This window comes from Salvelinus namaycush, chromosome 24, assembly GCF_016432855.1.
Source record: "Salvelinus namaycush isolate Seneca chromosome 24, SaNama_1.0, whole genome shotgun sequence".
Classification (NCBI taxonomy): domain Eukaryota; kingdom Metazoa; phylum Chordata; class Actinopteri; order Salmoniformes; family Salmonidae; genus Salvelinus; species Salvelinus namaycush.
The window spans coordinates 10,020,934-10,046,988 of NC_052330.1; the positions used below are offsets into that span (position 1 = coordinate 10,020,934).

General features: G+C 42.7%; 1 protein-coding gene across 1 annotated transcript; it reads right to left on the minus strand.

The window, feature by feature from the left end:
- Nucleotides 1-8,081: 8,081 nt before the first annotated feature.
- LOC120019454 (DBH-like monooxygenase protein 1 homolog) lies at nucleotides 8,082-22,760 on the minus strand. Its single transcript, XM_038962748.1, has 12 exons — nucleotides 22,338-22,760; nucleotides 20,807-20,953; nucleotides 20,437-20,604; nucleotides 20,155-20,238; nucleotides 17,755-17,934; nucleotides 17,508-17,610; nucleotides 17,141-17,307; nucleotides 16,707-16,898; nucleotides 16,243-16,302; nucleotides 14,757-14,899; nucleotides 9,823-9,991; nucleotides 8,082-9,545 (listed from the first exon to the last, which is right to left on the minus strand). Exons 1-12 carry the CDS (start codon nucleotides 22,659-22,661, stop codon nucleotides 9,390-9,392), a joined length of 1,893 nt encoding a protein of 630 aa, XP_038818676.1. The 5' UTR covers nucleotides 22,662-22,760; the 3' UTR covers nucleotides 8,082-9,389.
- Between the last annotated feature and the right edge of the window lie 3,295 nt (nucleotides 22,761-26,055).

Here is a 26,055-nt window from a genome sequence, read left to right on the forward strand (position 1 = left end):
CTGTGCAAACATCTGTCTGTGTATTTTAGACGAAAAAAAAAATGCATCCCTGTCACACATTAGAAGGCAATATGGGGTATGTTGTTTTCTGTCCTAGTGCTCTCCAGTGTTTCATTACCGTCAATTGCACCATGATGGCTGTCAGGCCAGGCGTGCTATTGACGTGAAACAAATATATTAGCCCGAAACCGCACCCGCCAAATGAAATATTCTGTCCAATTTTGAGAGCAGACCAACAACTTCAAAGACTGCCTGGGAGAGTGACTTCAGTTGAAAAACACCAGGGGCATATTTAACTCTTGGCCAGCAGCCACAAATTGCTGGAAGTCATTGCAAAACATCAATATTTACCGGTATACTGAAGCCTTCCTATAAAAGTGGTTTTATGTTAAAACGTGCCAGTTGCACAGAGAGATGGGGAGAGGGATCTCATCTTTATTTATTAAGTTTTTTCAAATATGCCTTCTCAGAGCTGCCACCGCAGTGCACACTTTCATAGCAAATACAAAATTCCTTGGTACATAGATCTAGTACAGAATGAACAACAGACCAGCTCCAAAGTAAAGTTTACATTCCTTTGGGGGTTCGATGAATCTGTTGGAATGTGTTCTTGCGAGGCTGTCTTTTCATGGGGCCATGGGTATTACCAGTGGGGGCCACTTTATTGGGCAGAGCAGGAATGTACGATGCCAACACGGTTGTAGCTGCTGGTCTGCAGCTATTTCCTCCCGCCCGCGAAAAGGTAAATAAAGAAATATATTTCCCGTGGGCTTAAGCAAGGCCTAAAAATACTGTCAGCACAACATACTCAGGACATCTGGCTTATTGGAATATACGACAAATCACCTGGCTATTTCCCTATGCTCATCAATTGAAAGTGAGATATATGATTGAAGTGAATATAACTCAGTTTAGTCATGGAGTATTTTTGTTACTCACGTGTGGTACTCACCCAGAACCCTCTATTTACAAGGGGAGAATCTCAATTGCATCCTCCTTGTGTCCTCTCTCTTGCCTCCTTCTCAAAACCCGTTGGAGGAGAAGGTCAGAGGGGAGGGACCACTGGCTTTCTCATCCAATGGGTTTTGTGAAGGAGAAACGAGAGGACACGAGGAGATTGCCATTGAGATATTCCCAAGGATACCCTTCTCCAGGCCCTGGGCCAGGATCCTTAGCTCTACCCAGCTAAGAGACTGGTGGTTGGTTAGACCAGATCCCTCTTTCATCCCATTGGCCAGTTATTTGGCCTCTAGCTCCACAATGAAATAGGGTGCAGGCCAGGCAGCAGGCTGTTAGCCAGCCTGCCAGCTTAGTGGAGTCTGCCACTAGCACAGTCAGTGTAGTCAGCTCAGCTTTCCCCATTGAGACCGTGTCTGTGCCTCGACCTAGGTTGGGCAAAACTAAACATGGCGGTGTTCGCCTTAGCAATCTCACTAGGATAAGGACCTCCTCCATTCCTGCCATTATTGAAAGAGATTGTGATACCTCATATCTCAAAATAGGGCTACTTAATGTTAGATCCCTCACTTCAAAGGCAGTTATAGTCAATTAACTAATCACTGATCATAATCTTGATGTGATTGGCCTGACTGAAACATGGCTTAAAGCCTGATGAATTTACTGTGTTAAATGAGGCCTCACCTCCTGGTTACACTAGTGACCATATCCCCCGTGCATCCCGCAAAGGCGGAGGTGTTGCTAACATTTACGATAGCAAATTTCAATTTACAAAAAATAAATGACGTTTTGTCTTTTGAGCTTCTAGTCATGAAATCTATGCAGCCTACTCAATCACTTTTTATAGCTACTGTTTACAGGCCTCCTGGGCCATATACAACGTTCCTCACTGAGTTCCCTGAATTCCTATCGGACCTTGTAGTCATAGAAGATAATATTCACATTTTGGGTGATTTTAATATTCACATGGAAAAGTCCACAGACCCACTCCAAAAGGCTTTCGGAGCCATCATCGACTCAGTGGGTTTTGTCCAACATGTCTCTGGACCTACTCACTGCCACAGTCATACTCTGGACCTAGTTTTGTCCCATGGAATAAATGTTGTAGATCTTAATGTTTTTCCTCATAATCCTGGACTATCGGACCACCATTTTATTACGTTTGCAATCGCAACAAATAATCTGCTCAGACCCCAACCAAGGAGCATCAAAAGTCGTGCTATAAATTCTCAGACAACACAAAGATTCCTTGATGCCCTTCCAGACTCCTTCTGCCTACCCAAGGACGTCAGAAGACAAAAATCAGTTAACTGCCTAACTGAGGAACTCAATGTAACCTTGCGCAATACCCTAGATGCAGTTGCACCCCTAAAAACTAAAAGCATTTGTCATAAGAAACTAGCTCCCTGGTATACAGAAAATACCCGAGCTCTGAAGCAAGCTTCCAGAAAATTGGAACGGAAATGGCGCCACACCAAACTGGAAGTCTTCCGACTAGCTTGGAAAGACAGTACCGTGCAGTATCGAAGAGCCCTCACTGCTGCTCGATCATCTTATTTTTCCAACTTAATTGAGGAAAATAAGAACAATCCCAAATGTATTTTTGATACTGTTGCAAAGCTAACTAAAAAGCAGCATTCCCCATGTGAGGATGGCTTTCACTTCAGCAGTAATAAATTCATGAACTTCTTTGAGGAAAAGATCATGATCATTAGAAAGCAAATTACGGACTCCTCTTTAAATCTGCGTATTCCTCCAAAGCTCAGCTGTCCTGAGTCTGCACAACTCTGCCAGGACCTAGGATCAAGAGAGACACTCAAGTGTTTTAGTACTATATCTCTTGACACAATGATGAAAATAATCATGGCCTCTAAACCTCCAAGCTGCATACTGGACCCTATTCCAACTAAACTACTGAAAGAGCTGCTTCCTGTGCTTGGCCCTCCTATGTTGAACATAATAAACGGCTCTCTATCCACCGGATATGTACCAAACTCACTAAAAGTGGCAGTAATAAAGCCTCTCTTGAAAAAGCCAAACCTTGACCCAGAAAATATAAAAAACTATCGGCCTATATCGAATCTTCCATTCCTCTCAAAAATTTTAGAAAAAGCTGTTGCGCAGCAACTCACTGCCTTCCCGAAGACAAACAATGTACACAAAATGCTTCAGTCTGGTTTTAGACTCCATCATAGCACTGAGACTGCACTTGTGAAGGTGGTAAATGGCCTTTTAATGGCGTCAGACCGAGGCTCTGCATCTGTCCTCGTGCTCCTAGACCTTAGTGCTGCCTTTGATATCATCGATCACCACATTCTTTTGGAGAGATTGGAAACCCAAATTAGTCTACACGGACAAGTTCTGGCCTGGTTTAGATCTTATCTGTCGGAAAGATATCAGTTTGTCTCTGTGAATGGTTTGTCCTCTGACAAATCAACTGTACATTTCGGTGTTCCTCCAGGTTCCGTTTTAGGACCACTATTGTTTTCACTATATATTTTACCTCTTGGGGATGTCATTCGAAAACATAATGTTAACTTTCACTGCTATGCGGATGACACACAGCTGTACATTTCAATGAAACATGGTGAAGCCCCAAAATTGCCCTCGCTAGAAGCCTGTGTTTCAGACATAAGGAAGTGGATGGCTGAAAACGTTCTACTTTTAAACTCGGACAAAACAGAGATGCTTGTTCTAGGTCCCAAGAAACAAAGAGCTCTTCTGTTGAATCTGACAATTAATCTTGATGGTTGTAAAGTCGTCTCAAATAAAACTGTGAAGGACCTCGGCGTTACTCTGGACCCTGATCTCTCTTTTGACGAACATATCAAGACTGTTTCAAGGACAGCTTTTTTCCATCTACGTAACATTGCAAAAATCTGAAACTTTCTGTCCAAAAATGATGCAGAAAAATTTATCCATGCTTTTCTTACTTCTAGGTTAGACTACTGCAATGCTCTACTTTCCAGCTACCCGGATAAAGCACTAAATAAACTTCAGTTAGTGCTAAATACGGCTGCTAGAATCCTGACTAGAACCCAAATATTTGATCATATTACTCCATTGCTAGCCTCCCTACACTGGCTTCCTGTTAAGGCAAGGGCTAATTTCAAGGTTTTACTGCTAACCTACAAAGCATTACATGGGCTTGCTCCTACCTATCTTTCCGATTTGGTCCTGCCGTACATACCTACACGTACGCTACGGTCACAAGACGCAGGCCTCCTAATTATCCCTAGAGCAAACAGCTGGAGGCAGGGCTTTCTCCTATAGATCCACATTTTTATGGAATGGTCTGCCTACCCATGTGAGAGACACAGACTCGGTCTCAACTTTTAAGTCTTTACTGAAGACTCATCTCTTCAGTGGGTCATATGATTGAGTGTAGTCTGGCCCAGGAGTGTGAAGGTAAACGGAAAGGCTCTGGAGCAACGAACTGCCCTTGCTGTCTCTGCCTGGCCGGTTCCCCTCTCTCCACTGGGATTCTCTGCCTCTAACCCTATTACAGGGGCTGAGTCACTGGCTTACTGGTGCTCTTTCATGCCGTCCCTAGGAGGGGTGCGTCACTTGAGTGGGTTGAGTCACTGACGTGATCTTCCTGTCTGGGTTGGCGCCCCCCCTTGGGTTGTGCCGTGGCGGAGATCTTTGTGGGCTATACTCGACCTTGTCTCAGGATGGTAAGTTGGTGGTTGAAGATATCCCTCTAGTGGTGTGGGGGCTGTGCTTTGGCAAAGTGGGTGGGGTTATATCCTTCCTGTTTGGCCCTGTCCGGGGGTATCATCGGATGGGGCCACAGTGTCTCCTGACGCCTCCTGTCTCAGCCTCCAGTATTTATGCTGCATTAGTTTATGTGTCGGGGGGCTAGGGTCAGTTTTTTATATCTGGAGTACTTCTCCTGTCTTATCCGGTGTCCTGTGTGAATTTAAGTATGCTCTCTCTAATTCTCTCTTTCTTTCTCTCTCTCGGAGGACCTGAGCCCTAGGACCATGCCTCAGAACTACCTGGCATGATGACTCCTTGCTGTCCCCAGTCCACCTGGCCGTGCTGCTGCTCCAGTTTCAACTGTTCTGCCTGCGGCTATGGAACCCTGACCTGTTCACCGGACGTGCTACCTGTCCCAGACCTGCTGTTTTCAACTCTCTAGAGACCGCAGGAGCGGTAGAGATACTCTTAATGATCGGCTATGAAAAGCCAACTGACATTTACTCCTGAGGTGCTGACTTGCTGCACCCTCGACAACTACTGTGATTATTATTATTTGACCATGCTGGTCATTTATGAACATTTGAACATCTTGGCCATGTTCTGTTATAATCTCCACCCGGCACAGCCAGAAGAGGACTGGCCACCCCTCATAGCCTGGTTCCTCTCTAGGTTTCTTCCTAGGTTTTGGCCTTTCTAGGGAGTTTTTCCTAGCCACCGTGCTTCTACACCTGCATTGCTTGCTGTTTGGGGTTTTAGGCTGGGTTTCTGTACAAGACTTTGAGATATCAGCTGATGTAAGAAGGGCTATATAAATACATTTGATTTTATTTATTTGTGTTGCTTGTATCTTATCAACCAACCCAACTATAAAACCCTCTGGCTATAGGAAAGACCATGCCCATTGTGTGTTACTTCTGGTAACATCTCTTGTCTTTGAGTTAAGGGCAGCTGTGTGTCAAAAACAGGTTTGCTAAGTTTACTTTATAGAGAAGTGAGTGGAAAAGCTGAGCCTCAGCCTATGTGCTTGTTTCATGATATACCACCTGCATAAACATACATGTATGGGAATCTCCTTTGGGGAAATCTTGTTAAAATAGTCCTATCAAGTAAAATCTAAATCAACATTTATGATTTTACACAGCTTTGTAGTCAGAGTTTTATTTGGAGCTTATTTGTTGCAGATGTGGAGTGTGGCTCTGAAAGCTATTCGCTAGTGGCTGAGAGTAAGTACTCTTACAGGGCCAGTATTAGCTGATAGAGTCTGATGTTGGAACTTGGAACCAACCAAGTAAAGCTGGTTTGGGTTCTGTTTTTTTTCTATAAAATGTAGGTCAATGTGTTCTCAGAACCTCCTATCCAATTTATATAGCAGGATGGCATGCTTCCAGTAATGAGGAAACCATGGTTCCCAGACTAGACTCTAGTCTCTGGACAAAAACCATAGCAATGTACAGAGACAACAAAGACCATGGGGCGGAGGAGAGAAAAGTCAAGGTTCAAAGACCAGGGGAGGAGGACTCAGATTGGATTTTTAGAAACCCCACTTCAAGGGCTTCAATGTTATCTACAGTATAAATACATCTGACACGGTCTTGGGAGTCTACTTTGGTCAGAAGTGAAATATTATTATCAGCAATTATGACAGTTTTATTTACTGTTCATTTGAATTAGATAAACAACACCAAAAGCCTAATGTTGTATGTGTTGTCAGATGGACATCCAAACAAACGATAAATACTCTTTAGTATAGCCTACACTGTGTGCTTTTGAATAAGTCGGTTGTAAATATATATATTGTGTTGCCATTCTCCTGGCCTCATACTGCATGAGTGAGGAATGAGTTTTATGTCCTTTTCAATTCCCCTGCTGCCTCTGCCTCATCCTGTGCTGAGCAGCATCAAAGCAGGACTTTACATAATAGGCCTCAGAAAGGCATCGACATCTGTTTCCATCCATATCCTCCAGCCAGCCAGGAGAAAACGGCACCTTCTGCAGTAGGAGACTTGTGCAGTCTTCTTGCCTTATATAAGCAGGTCTCTGCGGCTTTAGGGCCAGCGAATGCCGTTCGCGGGGAGTGCCAGTTGTTGACCGTGAGTCTGCTGCTGTTAAAGGTCCAAGGACAGGAGGAGAAAGGATAGAGGTAGGATGGGAAAAGGTCCTTCCCCATTGGTTTGGCCAGATGGGTGTGTTTACACACTACCCACAGCAGTCTGTGAGGCCTTGAGAAATGACAGTGGTCTGAGTCTCTCTCACTACCTTCCTCTGGGCTCAATAATCATCTCTCTGTTACAGGAAGAGGAACCAACGGTCTCCCAAACATGAGTGACGACCTCGCAGGTTCAGATGACTCAGCGGAGGGTTCCTGCCCCTCCAGACTGACCACAAATTTGAAACAAAAGTTTCCATGCAGCTCCCAGACAGAGGGATTGTGTCTGTTTGTGTCTGAGACTGGGCTGAGACATACTGTACAGGATGGATATGTTATGAGGGATCAGTGTGTTCATATCCAAAGGTTAGTCAGCAAGTCAAACCCAGTGCAGGATAGAGCTCCTAATAAAAAAGACATTTGGCAAGCATCCTGGCCCAAGACCTTGTATTACACCGTCTGACGTAAAGGAGATGTCATACTTTTGATATTGGATTTAAATTATGCATACATTACAAGGCTTACTAGGGAAAGTCAGTGTCTGCAATATCACACTGAGATACTTGTAATAGGGATGTCCTCATGCGCTTACACTATTTCTGTGTTGGTTTGAGAACGAGATGCAGCAATTTGCTAGTGAATACTGACCTCTGCTGGATGCGTTTGGAATTGATATCTGGAAAATATGGACCCCAAAAAACATGTAGCTACCCAAAAAGGACTAGCTTTGATGTCAAATGAATGAAAATAATCCTCTATGGGTAATTATATCTGTGTAACATTGACATAGTGACATTCAGTTTAGTAGTAGTAGTAGTAGTAGTGGTGGTAGTGGTAGTAGTAATAGTAGTAGTAGTCATAGTAGTAGTAGCAACAGAGGAAGTGGCTTAAGGAGTAAATTGAATTTGATCCAACACCATTGGATGGATTACACCAATTTACTCTGATGCACCACAGCCACATACTTTATTCTAAACATGCCCATCTTTAGAGAGCCTCTTTCATGTCTGATGGCATTTGACAAGGGCACTTACGGCCAGGAAAACCAAATAACTTTGCAATGCTCTTACATGGCTTCTCACTTCGCAACAGGATGCCTCTTAAAAGGCTCCTCAAACTGTTATTTGTTTTCAAATTTCTGCAATATTCTCAGTTGTGGATGTTCCATTGTTAAACATGCCAATGATTGCTTAAACATACAGATTTTGATGGAGATTTTTTATTATACTAATTAGATTTACACGGGGTGAAAATAATTTTAAAAAAGGTCACCTCAGTGCATACAGACCAATATGACTATCAGGGAATCCTCAATTAACTTGGATTTCTGGTTTTGGCATAAATTTAAAAAATCCCTATTTAAATTTGTGTAGTTTTGGTTTGCCAGTTTTGAGAGAGAGTGGATGGATACTATCTCGTACTTTCAGTATTCTATGGTATCACCTCTATGTCATGCACCACAGAAACAGAGAGGAAAGTTGGCACAGACTCATAGAACATAGATAGAAGAACTGTCAGACAGAGAGGTAGCCGAACGGGGAAAAAAAGGTCATGTTTTCACCCATGACTCTCTCAAACAATTCATATCAATCCCACACTGTAAATGGTGGCAAATTCATCCCCATTCAGAAAACCTCCTTTTCATAGCTATCCACGCCTAACTAGAGGCACAAAGAGAAACAAAACACTCAATAACTTAGTAAAAGATCATGATGGTAATACCTTTTCATAAATGTCCCATGTCATCTAATAATTCACATACCTTCTTTCCCCGTCCCTATCCCATTGATGTATCTTGCTGTATCCATTAGATGAAAAAAATCCATCCACTCATCCATTCAATCAACCATTCATCCAATGTCATCCACATGGTCTGGAAATAACACAGTATTCCATATTCCATGAGTCTTCTCTCCAACTCCTAACAGAAAAGCAAGAATGAGACCTTCCTTTTTGCCCTGTTTGCGACTGTATGGGACATTGGCACATTGGAGTTACTCAGTCAGAGTAATCGCTGTAAGTCGGACTAGCGGTGCTGGCAGCACTGCGGCCTTAGGGAGAGATGTTCCTAGCGGTACCAGGGTGACCAAGGCTGTAACAGTGGCCTTACAGTACTGAAACGACCCTGAGCCATCTATATGTTTCTATGTAGCCTTGTCAATTATTTGAATCAGGTCTGGAGAAATTCACTGGTATTTGGGACTATATTGAAGGCCTAAATTCTGGGCAATGTATCCATAAATCATAGGCTTTATGAAGAATGTGTCATGGGCAATACTAGCAAAAAGGGTCTTACACTCAACGTAAAATAACTACCAACCTAAACTTGACCATCTCGGCCATAGCTAATACTGCTACTTTCCAAAATACAACTCTAAATAAACATTTATTAACTCTTGGACATAAAACATTTTAAAAAGTATGTTTTTGTATATATTTAGACAATAACCTCCCAAAAATCAACCATGTGAACATCAGCACATCTGATGGAAGATTCCTTCTAATAACTCTGATGACCAATCCTATTTCATTCCACAGTGAGTGGTGTGATTCACACAGTTGCATGGCTATAGGCTAAAGGCTAAAGGCTTAAACAGGCCTGGACTATGGAGTATGTGAGGCACAATGTAAAGAGTAGAACCACTCCGCTGTGTGGCTCTGAGGCAGAACGGCACACCATGGAGGGAGGCTTGACTTCAGGCTTCGCCTCTGGTGGTGACACTAACGTCCCTTGAATCTGGAGGGGGAAAAGAAAGAGAGGGAAATAGGAATAACTATGAAATATAGTGAGGAAGATGACTATCCAAAGCACATTCAAGCATATATTATACAGTCAAATTAAACAAATAACTTTCAACAAAATGAATATAAATCAACATCCCGGAAGAGTGAAAGGGCACAGTTTCATTGGTGGATGACATATATGTATCTCCGACAGAGACTAATTGATAGCACCAGATTAGCCCCAGCCCCAGCTGCCTGATCCTCAGCCCCAGCTCTGACGGAACACTCACCGACCACTCGTCCTGCCCCCACTTGGAGCAGCGCACGTTAATGGGCAGCTGTAGAACCATCTCGTTGAAGGACTTCCCTCTTTTCTTTGACCACCTGTACTTGTCCATGGCCTCTGTGAAGGACAGGTTGCTGTACTTCTTTGGGCTCTTGATCATGAAAGGCCAGGTCCTTTGACAGAAGAGGAATGTACATTAAGTGAAGCCTGCTGATGCGCAATATATCAGTCGCTGCATACGTGTACATGTACATTATTCAACATTTTGGACAACTTATGGTCAGAAGGAAAAAGGGCAGAGCTGCTAACCAAATCATTCCCAAAGCATTTCCATGAGGTAGACGTTAGGGGAAGTGGGACATTTAGTAGTTTCCTGCTAAGGCCTGTTTGTGTTTACAGAAGGTTAGTGTTCGTCTTTACGACAAGGTTTCTTGGAGAGCACATAGCCTTTCTCGGATGGAAGAAAGAGCTGTGTAACCTAATCTTTTCAGAGCAGCCAACCTGATCTATTCAAAAACCTCCTCGTTCTTGTAAATGAGGACAAAAGGAGTTGCGTCCCGCTGTAATAGCAGGAGGAGTAAATGCACTCCAGCAGCTGAACCCATGAAATAGGCTCTCATTTCCAGGCCTCTCATTATTCCCAGGGCCAAGGTCTACCTTACACAACCTACTAAACAGGAGCATATGAACAGTAGAGACCATGGACACATTACAATACGTAGCATCGGATTAAGGAACACGTTGAACTGTGTTTACTGTACCGGACATACAATTAACTGACTTCTATGTAATGTAATCATTATATGAAGTAAAATGACGTTATATTTTAGGATTTCCTTTTATGCGCTTAAAGCAAACAAATTGAAACGTTACGGCAAAATGATTATTTTCACAGCAACTATTGTGTATGGTTTCCTTTAAGTTGATGAAAAACATGTTATTTTGAACAAAATGAATGGAATTCAAGAGCAAAAAACATAGTGAGGAAAACAATAAACTATTGCTTTGTGTATCTCGCCGTCAAATTCCAGCATGCTAACTAGTAAAACATAACAGAATCGCCTAAAACAGGACAATGAGTATCACTGTTCTCAGCTGCAGCTCAGCTCCACATGTTGACCCCACTGGGCTAGTGTGAGTCCATATTCCTCTGTCCTTCCTTCCTTCTAATGGCCTGCAATCTCCTTGTCCCATAAATCTTTTCCAGTCCCCTATTCTCTCTCTCAGGCCTGAGCGAACATATGTACAAGTGCATTCTGAGAGTATTAACACCCCTTTTTCCTCATTCTGTTACGTTACAGCCTTATTATAATATGGATAGTAAAAATGTTCTGTTCATCAATCTACACACAATACCCCATATTGACAAACAAAAACAAATGTTTTGAAACTTTGCAAATTTATGAAAAAATAAAATAATTGAATATCATATTTACATAAGTATTCAGACCCTTCACTCAGTAATTCATTGACGCACCTTTGGCAGCGATTACAGTCTCGAGTCTTCTTGGGTATGACGCTACAAGCTTGGCACACCTGTATTTGGGGAGTTTTTCCCATTCTTCTCTGCAGATCCTCTCAAGCGCTGTCAGGTTGGATGGGGAGCGTCGCTGCACAGCTATTTTCAGGTCTCTACAGAGATGTTAGATCGGGTTCAAGTTCGGGCTCTGGCTGGGCCACTCAAGGACATTCAGAGACTTGTACCGAAGCCACTCTTGCGTTGTCTTGGCTGTGTGCCTAGGGCCGTTGTCCTTTTGGAAGGTGAACCTTTGCCCCAATCTGAGGTCCTGAGTGCTCAGGAGCAGGTTTTCATCAAAGATCTCTCTGTACTTTTCTCCGTTCATCTTGCCCTCGATCCTGACTAGTCTCCCAGTAACTGCAGCTGAAAAAAATTCCCACAGCATGATGCTGGCACCACCATGCTTCACCGTAGGGTGGGTGCCAGGTTTCCTCCAGGCGTGACGCTTGGCATTCAGGCCAAAGAGTTTAATGTTGGTTTAATCAGACCATTGTTTCTCATTGTCTGAGAGTCTTTAGGTGCCTTTAGGCAAACTCCAAGCAGGCTGTCATGTGCCTTTTACTGAGGAGTGGCTTCCATCTGGCCACTCTACCATAAAGGCCTGATTGGTGGAGTGCTGCAGAGATGGTTGTCCTTTTGGAAGGTTCTCCCATCTCCACAGAGGAACTCTGGAGCTCATTTAGAGTGACCATCGGGTTCTTGGTCACCTCCCTGATCAAGGCCATTCCCCACTGATTGCTCAGTTTGGCCGGGCAGCCAGATCTACAGTAGGAAGAGTCTTTGTGTTTCCAAACTTCTTCCATTTAAGAATTATGGAGGCCACTGTGCTCTTGGGGACCTTCAATGCTGCAGACATTTTTTGGTACCCTTCCCCAGATACAGTGGGGAGAACAAGTATTTGATACACTGCCGATTTTGCAGGTTTTCCTACTTACAAAGCATGTAGAGGTCTGTAATTTTTATCATAGGTACACTTCAACTGTGAGAGATGGAATCTAAAACAAAAATCCAGAAAATCACATTGTATGATTTTTAAGTAATTAATTTGCATTTTATTGCATGACATAAGTATTTGATACATCAGAAAAGCAGAACTTAATATTTGGTACAGAAACCTTTGTTTGCAATTACAGAGATCATACGTTTCCTGTAGTTCTTGACCAGGTTTGCACACACTGCAGCAGGAATTTTGTCCCACTCCTCCATACAGACCTTCTCCAGATCCTTCAGGTTTCGGGGCTGTCGCTGGGCAATACGGACTTTCAGCTCCCTCCAAAGATTTTCTATTGGGTTCAGGTCTGGAGACTGGCTAGGCCACTCCAGGACCTTGAGATGCTTCTTACGGAGCCACTCCTTAGTTGCCCTGGCTGTGTGTTTCGGGTCGTTGTCATGCTGGAAGACCCAGCCACGACCCATCTTCAATGCTCTTACTGAGGGAAGGAGGTTGTTGGCCAAGATCTCGCGATACATGGCCCCATCCACCCCCCCCCCCCCCTCAATACGGTGCAGTCGTCTGTCCCCTTTGCAGAAAAGCATCCCCAAAGAATGATGTTTCCACCTCCATGCTTCACGGTTGGGATGGTGTTCTTGGGGTTGTACTCATCCTTCTTCTTCCTCCAAACACGGCGAGTGGAGTTTAGACCAAAAAGCTCTATTTTTGTCTCATCAGACCACATGACCTTCTCCCATTCCTCCTCTGGATCATTCAGATGGTCATTGGCAAACTTCAGACGGGCCTGGACATGCGCTGGCTTGAGCAGGGGGACCTTGCGTGCGCTGCAGGATTTTAATCCATGACGGCGTAGTGTGTTACTAATGGTTTTCTTTGAGACTGTGGTCCCAGCTCTCTTCAGGTCATTGACCAGGTCCTGCCGTGTAGTTCTGGGCTGATCCCTGACCTTCCTCATGATCATTGATGCCCCACGAGGTGAGATCTTGCATGGAGCCCCAGACCGTGGGTGATTGACCGTCATCTTAAACTTCTTCCATTTTCTAATAATTGCACCAACAGTTGTTGCCTTCTCACCAAGCTGCTTGCCTATTGTCCTGTAGCCCATCCCAGCCTTGTGCAGGTCTACAATTTTATCCCTGATGTCCTTACACAGCTCTCTGGTCTTGGCCATTGTGGAGAGGTTGGAGTCTGTTTGATTGAGTGTGTGGACAGGTGTCTTTTATACATGTAACGAGTTCAAACAGGTGCAGTTAATACAGGTAATGAGTGGAGAACAGGAGGGCTTCTTAAAGAAAAACTGAAGGTCTGTGAGAGCCGGAATTCTTACTGGTTGGTAGGTGATCAAATACTTATGTCATGCAATAAATGCAAATTAATTACTTAAAAATCATACAATTTGATTTTCTGGATTTTTGTTTTAGATTCCGTCTCTCACAGTTGAAGTGTACCTATGATAAAAAATTACAGCCCTCTATATGCTTTGTAAGTAGGAAAACCTGCAAAATCGGCAGTGTATCAAATACTTGTTCTCCCCACTGTATGTGCCTCAACACAATCCTGTCTCGGAGCTCTACGGACAATTAATTTGACCGCATGGCTTGGTTTTTGCTCTGACATGCATTGTCAACTGTGGGACCTTATATAGACAGGTGTCACGCCCTGACCATAGAGAGTTTTAATTCTCTATGTTGGTTAGGTCGGGGTGTGATTTAGGGTGGGTCATCGAGGTGTTTATATGTCGATGTTAGCCTGTTATGGTTCCCAATCAGAGGCAGCTGTTTATCGTTGTCTCTGATTGGGATCATATTTAGGCAGCCATTTCCCCTTTGTGCTTTGTGGGATCTTGTGTTTGTGTAGCTGCCTGTGAGTAGTCCAGAACGTCACGTTTCGTTTGTGCTTGTTTGTTTTGTTTGGTGAGTTTCTATTTATTAAAATATGTGGAACTCTACGCGCGCTGGGCATTGGTCCATTCCTTATGACGAACGTGACAACAGGTGTGTGCCTTTCCAAATCCTTTCCAATCAACTGAATTTACCACAGGTGAACTCCAATCAAGTTGTAGAAACATCTCAAGGATGATCAATGGAAACACGATGCACCTGAGCTGTATTTTGAGTCATAGCAAATAAGGTATTTTTGTTTTTTATTTTTTATAAATTTGCAAACATTTCTAAAAAAATATTTTCACTTTGCCATTATGGGGTATTTTGTGTAGATTTTAGAATAAGGCTTTAACGTAACAACATTTGGAAAAAGTCAAGGTGTCTGAATACTTTCCGAATGCACTGTATGTACTCTCTGTATAACATGCAGTAACTAAACTTCTCCCTGAGAAGTATGACGTTTGAAAGGTGCTCCAGGAAGAGAAACTCTCCACCTCAAAAGTATCTTCCCCAATTGTTGTTACAGGTTCCAACTTGAACTGCTGCATAGGTATTGCAGTTACAGTATACAGCTGCATACTTACGTGACAGGGGCCTGGATCTCTTTGACTCCAATGAACTTGAGCTGCCCGGTGATCTCAGGGAGGCTCTCACACCTGGCCAGGTTCACTCTGGGATAGTAGAGCAGGTATGACAGACACATCTCATCCCTGGTGGTCAAACCACCCTGAAGGAACAACCAGAGGAAAATAATCAATAAATCAAGCCTGGGAGACAATCAGTAAGCTCAATATTAAACGTCAATACCACAGCTAAATTAAAGGTAACACTTACCATGTTTTACAACTATTACATTACACTTTTATTTCATTCTATTTAGTTCCACAGAAACATTTGTCAACAAATACATTGATATCTGTGTAACAATCATCAACTCTAACAGCCACTAAGAAATCATGAAAATCTGTTTCGGAACAAATTTGAATGTGAGTGATAGTTTACCCATTTGTGCCACAAATGCTAAAATGTTATCATTTTGGAAACAGTGCCAGGGAAACTAAACCAAATCATGGATTAGTGTCATACCATGTGCATAGACTGCTTACATGGTAAGGAAACCAATGTGACATTTTGTAACTTGGGTGAATTATCCCTTTAAGTACTACTTCAGGGAGTATTATTTCTAACAAGGAGCAGACACAAAAGCATTGCTTTATGGCGCCATGCGCTGGACAAAGTTGCAATGGCAAGCAATGTGTTTTTCAGGGGGAAAATAATTGGCATGAATTCCCAAAATCATAACAATGGATTAGAATTCAGTTTTATATCGTTCCAGAATAACAATGAGTTATCATGTTTTCTCCTGAACAGTAGAGAGTAACTTCAGAAGAAAACTACCCCTGTTTAACGACTGTAGTCGTCAGAAAGGTGTTAGTTTGACGTCTCTGTAAGAAACAGTGCCAGTAGCTGCAAACAGCGATATAACCAAGATTCGTCTGTGGTCCTGGGGTTGTATTTGCAGACAGATTGTTCAGCCAAGAACAGACAGTCTTTGACACATACATCTGAAAGTATCAACCAAGAGGTTCATGCAGGGGAAACACAACTCATTCCTATAACAAAATTCCATTCAATGGCATTCAAGTAGCCTACGCTCTTTCCATTGATATATTATCCTTCTTAATTTTGAGAAATAGGAATGATAGTGCTCTTCAATATAACTATTCTTCAAGATAAGAATGTTTCAAAACATTGTGCTTTGTGTCTGTCTCATGGCGATGCTGAAGTCAAAGAAAGAATCCCATAGCTCTATCCTAAAGGGTTCTGTAATAAAATTGGCGTGAACATGATCACTATTGTACCATCCGGCAACCAACCAAATCATCAAATCCTGGAAGCACAGACAGATGAGAAACACGAGCTCAAATAGACTCAAATAGGCTCAGCCGGAGGACCAATAGGACACACTGAAAAATGTTGTGATCTCTGTAAACTCATAAAAACAGATAATTAAAGAAAAAAAAGTATGTTTTCATTTATCCATGTGGATTGTGAGTAGTACATTCTTACCCAGGTCATGTTTTGTCTGCCTTTCGTGGTGTACTTGCATTCTGTGATCAAATTGTCACCCTGAAAAGAAAACAGATTGAAATCAAGGCTCTTCTCTGGGTTGTGAATTTAGAACCCCACATCAAACAGAATGGCGTTGTCATAAAGTACAACATCAATATAACACTAAAGCAACAGTACACAAGGTGTTTTAGCACGGCTGTACTGCTGCGGTCAAAGGCAACAGCCGTTGGTATGAAATCTTTTTCACATAAGTGAGCAAAACCCCCCAAAATGAACCACTTCTGTCCTGTATCTACAGTATGTCGGTGGATCAAAGTAATGCAATCATAAATCTTTACTGTTCATCAAAGGGTGAGGTAAACATGCTTAGACCTGCATGGGAAGCTCAAGCAGTAGATTTATATTCCCATGTTTCCTTCACTACTTAACATGTCAGGTTAACAGTATAGCAGTGTACCAACAGGTAACAGCAGCCTCTCTTCCTTCAGCAGCTGGAACTCCTGGAAGTTGAAGTCAAACTCCTCGTCATGTGACAGGGGCTGCAGCTCCTCCTGCTCCCGGAAGTGTCTGGTTCTGATGGCGCGGCCAGCTAGGTGGGCATGCATCAGAACAGCAAACACCCTCACTCCGCTAGGCATCTCCTGGCCTAGGGACTGATGGAGGAGCAAAGAGATATTCTCTCACAGATGCAGAAAGTGCTTTTTTAGTTTAATTGCACTTTTGGATGATCACTGTTTTGGGAACGTAGCAAGAATAAAACAAAGGCTTGTCACTGTAGGTGATATAGCATAACAGTAATTTAACAGTGGATGTTGGACTCCTGTTGTTCCCTAGTGAAATGGGACTTTTGGCATCGCACCAGATTGAGAAACACCGCCAGAGCTGGCTGTTTTACCTCCTGCAGACACTCGCGGGTACAGTGTCCTTCTGAGACGTACTCCTGCATGCCTGGAGGTAGCATGTGGTACAGACTGACCCACACACCTGTCTCTATCACACCTGCATCATACTGACGCAGCTCCGGGGTGTAGAAGAGACGCAGGCCAGAGCTGTCCACCACTCCTGAGAAGGAAACCGTAACATTACCATTAACAGGGTAACTGAACGTTGCACTGTAAAGTGCTGTAGATGTCACTTTGGCACACAAATATGTATGCTGTGAACGGGTGAAAAGGAAAAACACAATGGCCATGGCAAACAAGCCACATTCACTGTTTATGTAACACGCTGTAACATGCCGCGTCCTAGTTGGTATACTATACCTTGTTGAAGGGCTGGGTTGTCATAGTGGACCTCCATCAGGACATAGACAGGGTCTATGGCTGTGCCAATGGACAGTCCAACATGGGGTGGATAGGTGAACCCCTGTGAGGGTAGTTTGAGAGGCATACTGAACATGTCGATAAGGAAGCTTACATGGTCACTCCGATACATGCAAATACATGTAGCTAATGAAATGTATTACGACACTGAATTTAAAACCACTACAAGTAGAAAACAATTGCCCACCTCACCACCAATGGCCCAGGCGAAGACTATCGTCTCACAGGTGAGAAATGAGTCAGGCATATTTGGATGGTAACATTCATGGCTGGCATCGAGCTCACTCTCATTCAAGTTGCTATCACATTGATACAACAGAATGTGATGAACCAGGTTTTCGTGGCCCCTTTGAATCAAAGGCTCAATCTGTAAACAAAAGAGGGGAAGTTGTACATTTGAATGCATTCTAACCACAGTTGGCTTCTTTTGAATTGCCTACACTTGCCTTAAAAGACCTCAATTCTATTGCTCTTAACCGTAGGATACACATGAGATGGGATAAACAGGATTCGGTTGGCCCTGCTCACCATAGGATGGAAGTAGTGAAAAATAATATTTTTTCCTCAATGGGGGCCTCTAGTTTGGCCTGCGATTCTGAGCAAAGCAGCTTGCTGCCTGCTGGGCAAACTGTGACATCATACTGTGAGGCCTCCTTTCAAATCAGCATGACATAAGACCAAAGCTTGGCCTATGACCACCATATAAATATTTAGACATTCTTCCTTTTACTTTTTCTCAATTGTTATTATTTAGGGTGGAAGCAGCTGTCGTAGTCGAAGTTAGAGGTTGAGATTGTGCCATGAGAGAGGGGGAGAAAGAGTATCCCTTGTTAGACGATTTGAACACTTTATAGGCCGCTGTCTCTGAATAGAGGACCTTATTAAATAGAATACGTCTATCAAACTAAAATACGCATGTCATGTAGACACAGTTTTCAGGAAGTCTTGAAAGTCAGAGTCAGCTAAACAGGAAGTGAGGTTGCGGTGCCCAAGATAAAAGCGGGTGTGGTGAGGTGGTGAAAGGCCAAATAAATCCCCCAGAGGGATGAAACAGGTGGAGCAGAGGGTAGAGAGAGAAACCGTGACTGAGAAAATACCATGGGAATGGTTTTTACATTTTTATGTCAGGATAGGCGTGCACAGGGAAAATGAGACTGGCTCTTTTAAACTTCTGTATAAATGCTTTAAAACCCCAAAAAGAACAACGGTAATTTTTCTTCATAGACCACAGATGAATTGGATGAGACAGTCCTATTCAGATCACGCATAAAAACAGATGTCTTACATACTGCCTCTCACTCGCTGACTCACACATCATGCACACGCACATGAACACATCTGGGACGGAAAAATATGTTTAATGACAACAGCCTGACTCCCATTTGGATAACCAAATGATTTCCGTTTCACTCTAATTGTGTGCTAGCAACTCTTTTAGTATCTTACATCATTTCGTTATGCAAAGAGCCCTCTAAAATAAGAGTTCACAACAATATATGGGCTATCTTACAACAACAGCGCATGTTGTGCATAGTGGAATCAGACACCCCCAGCTGTTAATAAGGCTAGGATTTTCCACATCTTTTTTTTTCACTGGAGCATATTTTTAGTCTAGAATGGTGCTGGTATTTCTCAGTCTATGCTCTAATTGTTATCATCAGAGTGGCAGAGTGGAGAACAGAAGAGAAGAACCAGCTCCATGGGCAGTACAGTAAGCTATGTCCTGGAGGGGAAGTAAGAGAAGAGGGAGCGAGCTATATTTATCTCTTTCTGGCTCTGGTTCACTTAATGACTGAAGACTCTTTGTTTTGAGCTCTTGCTCAGTCCAGGCATTTGAACTTCGAAGAGGCCATAGCCATGACAACATCAAAAGAAGCAATGAGATGCTCACCTTGAATAGTGTGTCCAGAGAGACAAATGAAGAGAAGCATTTGAGAAATACATTTTGCACCTTCTACTGCTCTCAATATTTGCCTTTTTTGTTTTGTTTTTGTGTAACAGTGTTTGACTTGACAGAACAGTCAAGTGATATGACAAATGATAAGACGATACAGTACCACTATTCCATATTACATTATATAGCTAAGGCAGTGTAGATAAACATAAGAGCACATTTGGTATTTAGATTTAAGAGCACATTTGGTATTTATGACAAATCAATCTGTCATCGTACCATACCTTTGATTCTAAATTGTACGCGCTACCTCCTTTAATCAAGTGTGTTTTGAAGCCTTTTGGTTTCATACTTGTTCAATTATGTTTGGGGTATATAATTAAAACAATGGCTCTTTTAATACACAGTAGCAATTTGAGGCTGCAAACAAGCTGCAGGTGCGGCTCAGAAGTGAGAGAACGCTCCCCACAGGCGGGAACATACTTCAGACAGCAATGAAAGAGGGAGGCAGGCAGACAAATAAAAACTCAAACTATCCAGGTGAGATGCCTTTAGAGAAGGGTAAACAAAATGACTGCGCCATGACTGAACTATAAGGCTAGTCCTTCCTCAAGAGAAAGCCTGTCGTCGATTTGCTATTGTTTTTCTGCTGTGATGTTAATATAGCTCAATGATTTCCAAGCGTGTACTTACTCTAATTATGTGATGCTTCTGCTGTACCTCCTGGATCTTAAATATCTGACACCAGTAGGTAGTGTCCTTGTACGGCACTGGCACCTATCTTGAGAGAAACAACAAGACAGCAAGACTGATGTTTACTCTTGATAAAATGTGACTAAATCTCACACAGTGCAAATACGGTCTCAGAGTTGGAAAGGTCTCTCAGAAGTAACAAAAGCCAGAAGTGGTATCAGGTTTGTTTAAGAGACGGATGGATAGTGGGTAGCTTTGGTCTTCTCCGACTGTTACACTTACGTTAATGTTTTGCAAGTTGAAAAAGTCAGTCCCAGAGGTAATATTAGCTTTACTTCCTGGGTCGAGGAGCCGCATACTCTTCCTCCCCCTGTTCACGCCATGGTACATCGGTCCTGACGGTCCCACATCCTCACTGTGGTAGGCCCATATCACCCTCACTGTGCTTTCCTGGGCAGCACATATTACACATCTATTATCTATCAATTCATTTCAATGTAAAAATTCTGTAAGAAGTACTATGACACCTCGGGCATGAACTGACACTTCAACTAAAACGCCCACCCACCTTACCCCATACACAAGCACACATTTAAACATACAAACAACCCCCACATTTCCCATAGATAAAACATTTCCACCACCCACGTACCGTGATGTCCTTGTCATTTGTGTCACAGGTCAGGAGATCCCTGCTGAAAGCCAGGACAGTGTGTGTATTGTTCTCCCTGCCATACTCCAGCCTGTAGTTCTGCTGAACATCTCTTTGCACTTTTCTCTTGGCGTCTGCAAAGTAATCCTGTAGAAAGCATGCCGGATAAAACACAACTATTCTGGCTGAAATAACACTGTAATTAAGCAAAAATGAAGGAGAGGATAAGAGAGCTCTTCAGTTTATTTATAGATACATAGATGTAAATCACTAAACTTGGGGAAAACCAGTGTTCTTATGACACAATTGAAAGAGCACTCTAAACTACAAATGTGCATTACTGTTATTATTATTATTATTAATAATGACCTATTACTGTACGATTACTATAGCTAGGATGACGACTGTTACCACAGTTACTATACCTAATTTGTCTTGAGCCCCGTTTATACCTGCCACTAACATCTTGGCACTAGCGTCTTTTGTCCTGATCTTGTCCACATTCTGATTGTCCCCACATTTTTAGACAGGTGTAGTCGATTAAAAGGCGCATTGTGATCGGATTGTGATCAGATCTTCCTGGCATGCATTAGTCAGGCATTGAACACCTCCGGAGGTAGTCAGGCATTGTGTCTGGATATCTTACAAGTGTAGACGGATCTGCACAGTGACAACTCTAAAATCATAGACAGGTGGCACCATTGACTGTGTCTTAAAATAAATAAATATTATTTTGAAAGAATGGCTCTGTAATAATTAGCATACAGGGAGGAACCAGGAAATCTGGTCACAATGGGGACACCATGGACAGATCGGAGACACATTGTAATAGCATGTGTAGACAGATTTCTGAAAATGTGGGTACAATCAAAATCTGGACAAGATCTCAGGACACAGGACCCATGTTAGCACCAGGTATAAAATGGGGCTGTTGTTGGCAAGTGTCTGGCTGTCACTGCCAAGCCTAGCTTGCAAATATGTATGACAATTTTCCACTAAGGCGGGCAAACAACAACAACATTGGCACAAAACTACAGCTACCGTCTCCTTCTGGTAACACAATGAGAGAGGTTATTTTAGATTGTGTGGCATCATTGCCAGAAATGTTATCCTTCATCCCTGAGGCAGAGCGAGATTCCTGTGATGTGTAGCAATATCAAGACCCCTTACACTGTTGGAGTTAAGCCATGAGTGGCTGGCTGTGCATCACAGCAGTTTACCATACCTAGTTACACCTAACCAATAACAGATGTCACTATTGGTTTAATTTGGAGATCCTCAATGGCAATTTTTTTATAGCTATTTTAATCAGGATTTAGATAGGACTATTTCAACACCCACAGTATACCCAAATAGCCTTGGGAAAAGAGTTCAACGTAAATGTAATATAAATCCTTATTTTCCTATAGCAGCACAACTGAAGTGTATGTATGTCATGTAAAAATGCAATTGAAAGTCGCCCACCTCGAGATAAAAAGCACGGCATAGGCCTAGCTGCGTCACTTTCATTCTGTAAAACCCAGGTGCATACCTGTAGATAGGGTCTTCCATCTGTGACTCCACCAATGACAATATCCGACAACGCCATTGCACCGTTGGGAGATAGACCAAATCCTACATATCCTGTCGTTTCCACTTCTATTTCGAAAGTAATTGTTCGCCGGTCAAACCTCCACTTTAGATGGTATTTCCCATGAGGGTCCAAGATAGTAGAATGTCTAAATCCGCTCCCGTGGGAAAAAGATGCGTAAAACCAAAAAGTTGTGAAGAAAACTAGGACACTACGATATTTCGCGTGTAACATTGTGAACGTTGACGTAAAAAAAACAACTACAAACAAACTAAAATGTCTCATTGAATGTCGTTGTTTAGATAAATTGACGTTTCTGTAGAGGTTTGCCAATTGTGCGCGGCGACCTAGGACGCTTAATCTGCGAGGAAGCAGCGCTTCTCTCATTCTCTCACTACAACTGTCGAAATGTGTGCTGGCCCCTTTGATCTTTAGAGACACGTCCCACACGGCTACTTCTGTGGTCAGGCCTTACCTGAGTGGTTCGTTGTACATACAGGTGGCTATGGCTTTCGGCAGTACAGCATAGGACCGTGATAGAGGCTATACATACTTTTAACTGTCTGTATCGACAGGACAGAGCGTGAAGAATGGGTGCAAGCACATACATTCTGAAGGCTACAACAGGGTGCATGGTCACAATGTATAGTTAGACACTGGATGGATCATCTCTGAACGTGTAAGGGCATAATAGACTATTAGCCTAAATACCAACCTGAGATAAAAATGGAGAAAAAAAACTCAAAGCAAAAACACAAGTTAAATTAGAATAGGTCTATAGAGGAAGAAAAACAAGAGTATTACATAAATACGAAATAATAAAATATACAGAAGGCCTGTGTTTCTCATATCTCACCATGTCATATATTTTGTTCTAAAAATAAGAAAGTATTATCCTTGTCTCTTAATTTGAACTTCTCCTAAATGTATCAGTGCCATCCAGTCTGTAGGCCTGGATGTTTGGTGAACTACAGCAGGAAAGCAGCCATCAGTCAACAGGCTGACCGCAGTGAGACAAGCTGAAGCTGCCAAAACTTCCAGGAACTGTCCCTCCTTCAGAAACACACCTACATGCAAGATGAGGAGAGGAAATGAAATCACCCACTGCATAAAATGGAAAATGTGTTGGAATTCCTATATGCAAATAAAAAAAATAAGTAGCCAAGTAAAAATTGTTCAACAAGAATAATGCAATTAAGCATATGAGATTGAGTACACAAATCAGGTTTTTATTCTCATTTATATACCCCATTAATCAGGTTTAATGAGTATATTGTACAGTAAAGCTGGGATTCAAAATTTAAATAAATAAAAAATATATAAATATAGGACAAAACACACATCACGACAACACTACATAAAGAGAGACCTAAGACAACAACATAGAAAGGCAGCAACACATGACAACACAGCATGGTAGCAACATAACATGACAACAACATAGTAGCAACACAACATGGTAGCAGCACCAAACATGGTACAGACATTATTGGGCAGAGACAACAGCACAAAGGGCAAGAAGGTAGAGATAACAATACATCACACAAAGCAGCCACAACTGTCAGTTATTGTCCATGATTGAGTCTTTGAATGAAGATATTTAGATAACTGTCCAGTTTGAGTGTTTGTTGCAGCTCGTTCCAGTCGCTAGCTGCAGCGAACTGAAAAGACGAGCGACCCAGGGATGTGTGTGCTTTGGGGACCGTTAACAGAATGTGACTGGCAAAACGGGTGTTGTATGGTGAGGATGAGGGCTGCAGTAGATATCTCAGATAGGGGAGAGTGAGGCCTAAGTGGGTTTTAGAAATAAGCATCAACCAGTGGGTCTTGCGACAGGTATACAGAGATGATCAGTTTACAGAGGAGTATAGAGTGCAGTGATGTGTCTTATAATGAGCATTGGTGGCAAATCTGATGGCCGAATGGTAAAGAACATCTAGCCGCTCGAGAGCACCCTTACCTGCTGATCTATAAATGATGTCTCCGTAATCTAGCATGGGTAGGATGGTCATCTGAATCAGGGTTAGTTTGGCAGCTGGGGTAAAAGAGGAGCGATTACGATAGAGGAAACCAAGTCTAGAACTAACTTTAGCCTGCAGCTTTGATATGTTTGAGAGAAGGACAGTGTACCGTCTAGCCATACTCCCAAGTACTTGTATGAGGTGACTACCTCAAGCTCTAAACCCTCAGAGGTAGTAATCCCACCGGTGGGGAGAGGGGCATTTTTCTTACCAAACCACATCACTTTTGTTTTGGAGGTGTTCAGAACAAGGTTAAGGGTAGAGAAAGCTTGTTGGACACCAAGAAAGCTTTGTTGTAGAGAATTTAACACAAAATCTGGGGAGGGGCCAGCTGTGTATAAAACTGTATCACCTGCATATAAATGGATGAGAGAGCTTCCTACTGCCTGAGCTATGTTGTTGATGTAAATTGAAAAGAGCATGGGGCCTAGGATTGAGCCTTGGGGTAGACTTTATACACTGCACTCTTTGAGAGAGGCAGTTAGAAAACCAGGCCAAAGATCCCTCAGAGATACCAATACTCCTTAGCCGGCCCACAAGAATGGAATGGTCTACCGTATCAAAAGCTTTGGCCAAGTCAATAAAAATAGCAGCACAATATTGCTTAGAATCAAGGGCAATGGTGACATCATTGAGGACCTTTAAGGTTGCAATGACACATCCATAACCTGAGCGGAAACCAGATTGCATACCAGAGAGAATACTATAGACATCAAGAAAGCCAGTCAGTTGATTAATGACAAGTGTTTCCAACACTTTTGACAAACAGGGCAAAATAGAAATAGGCCTATAACAGTTACACGGAACCCAAACTGGCTACGCGCGTGCGCCATCGTGCGCTATCTTGCATACATTTATTTTTTCCCCCTACACCAAACGCGATCCCGACACGCAGGTTAAAATATCAAAACAAACTCTGAACCAATGACATTAATTTGGGGACAGGTCGAAAAGCATTAAACATGTATGGCAATCTAGCTAGTTAGCTTGCACTTGCTAGCTAATTTGTCCTATTTAGCTAGCTTGCTGTTGCTAGCTAATTTGTCCTGGGATATAAACATTGAGTTGTTATTTTACCTGAACTGCACAAGCTCCTCTACTCCGCCAATTAATCCACACATAAAACGGCCAACCGAATCGTTTCTAGTCATCTCTCCTCCTTCCAGGCTTTTTCATCGTTGAACTTATATGGTGATCGCATCTAAACTTTCATAGTATTACCACGACTACCGGCAAAACAGTTCGTCTTTCAATCACCCATGTGGGTATAACCAATGAGGAGATGGCACGTGGGTACCTGCTTCTATAAACCAATGAGGAGATTGGAGAGGCAGGACTTTCAGCACGATCTGCATCAGAAATAGGAATGACTTCTATTTTAGCCCTTGGACGCTCGTTGGCGCGCGCGAGCAGTGTGGGTGCAATAATTGAATAACATGGATTTCAAAATGTATTTTGCGACGCTCACGCACGCGACGTGTCCGGTCTGGTCAGCATGTTAGGATCAGCTTGATCTCCCCCTTTAAATAAAGGACGAACCGTGGCTGCCTTCCAAGCAATGGGAACCTCCCCAGAAAGGCGAGACAGGTTAAAAAGGTCAGAGATAGGCTTAGCGTTGATAGGGGCAGCAACCTTAAAGAAGAAAGGGTCTAAACCAT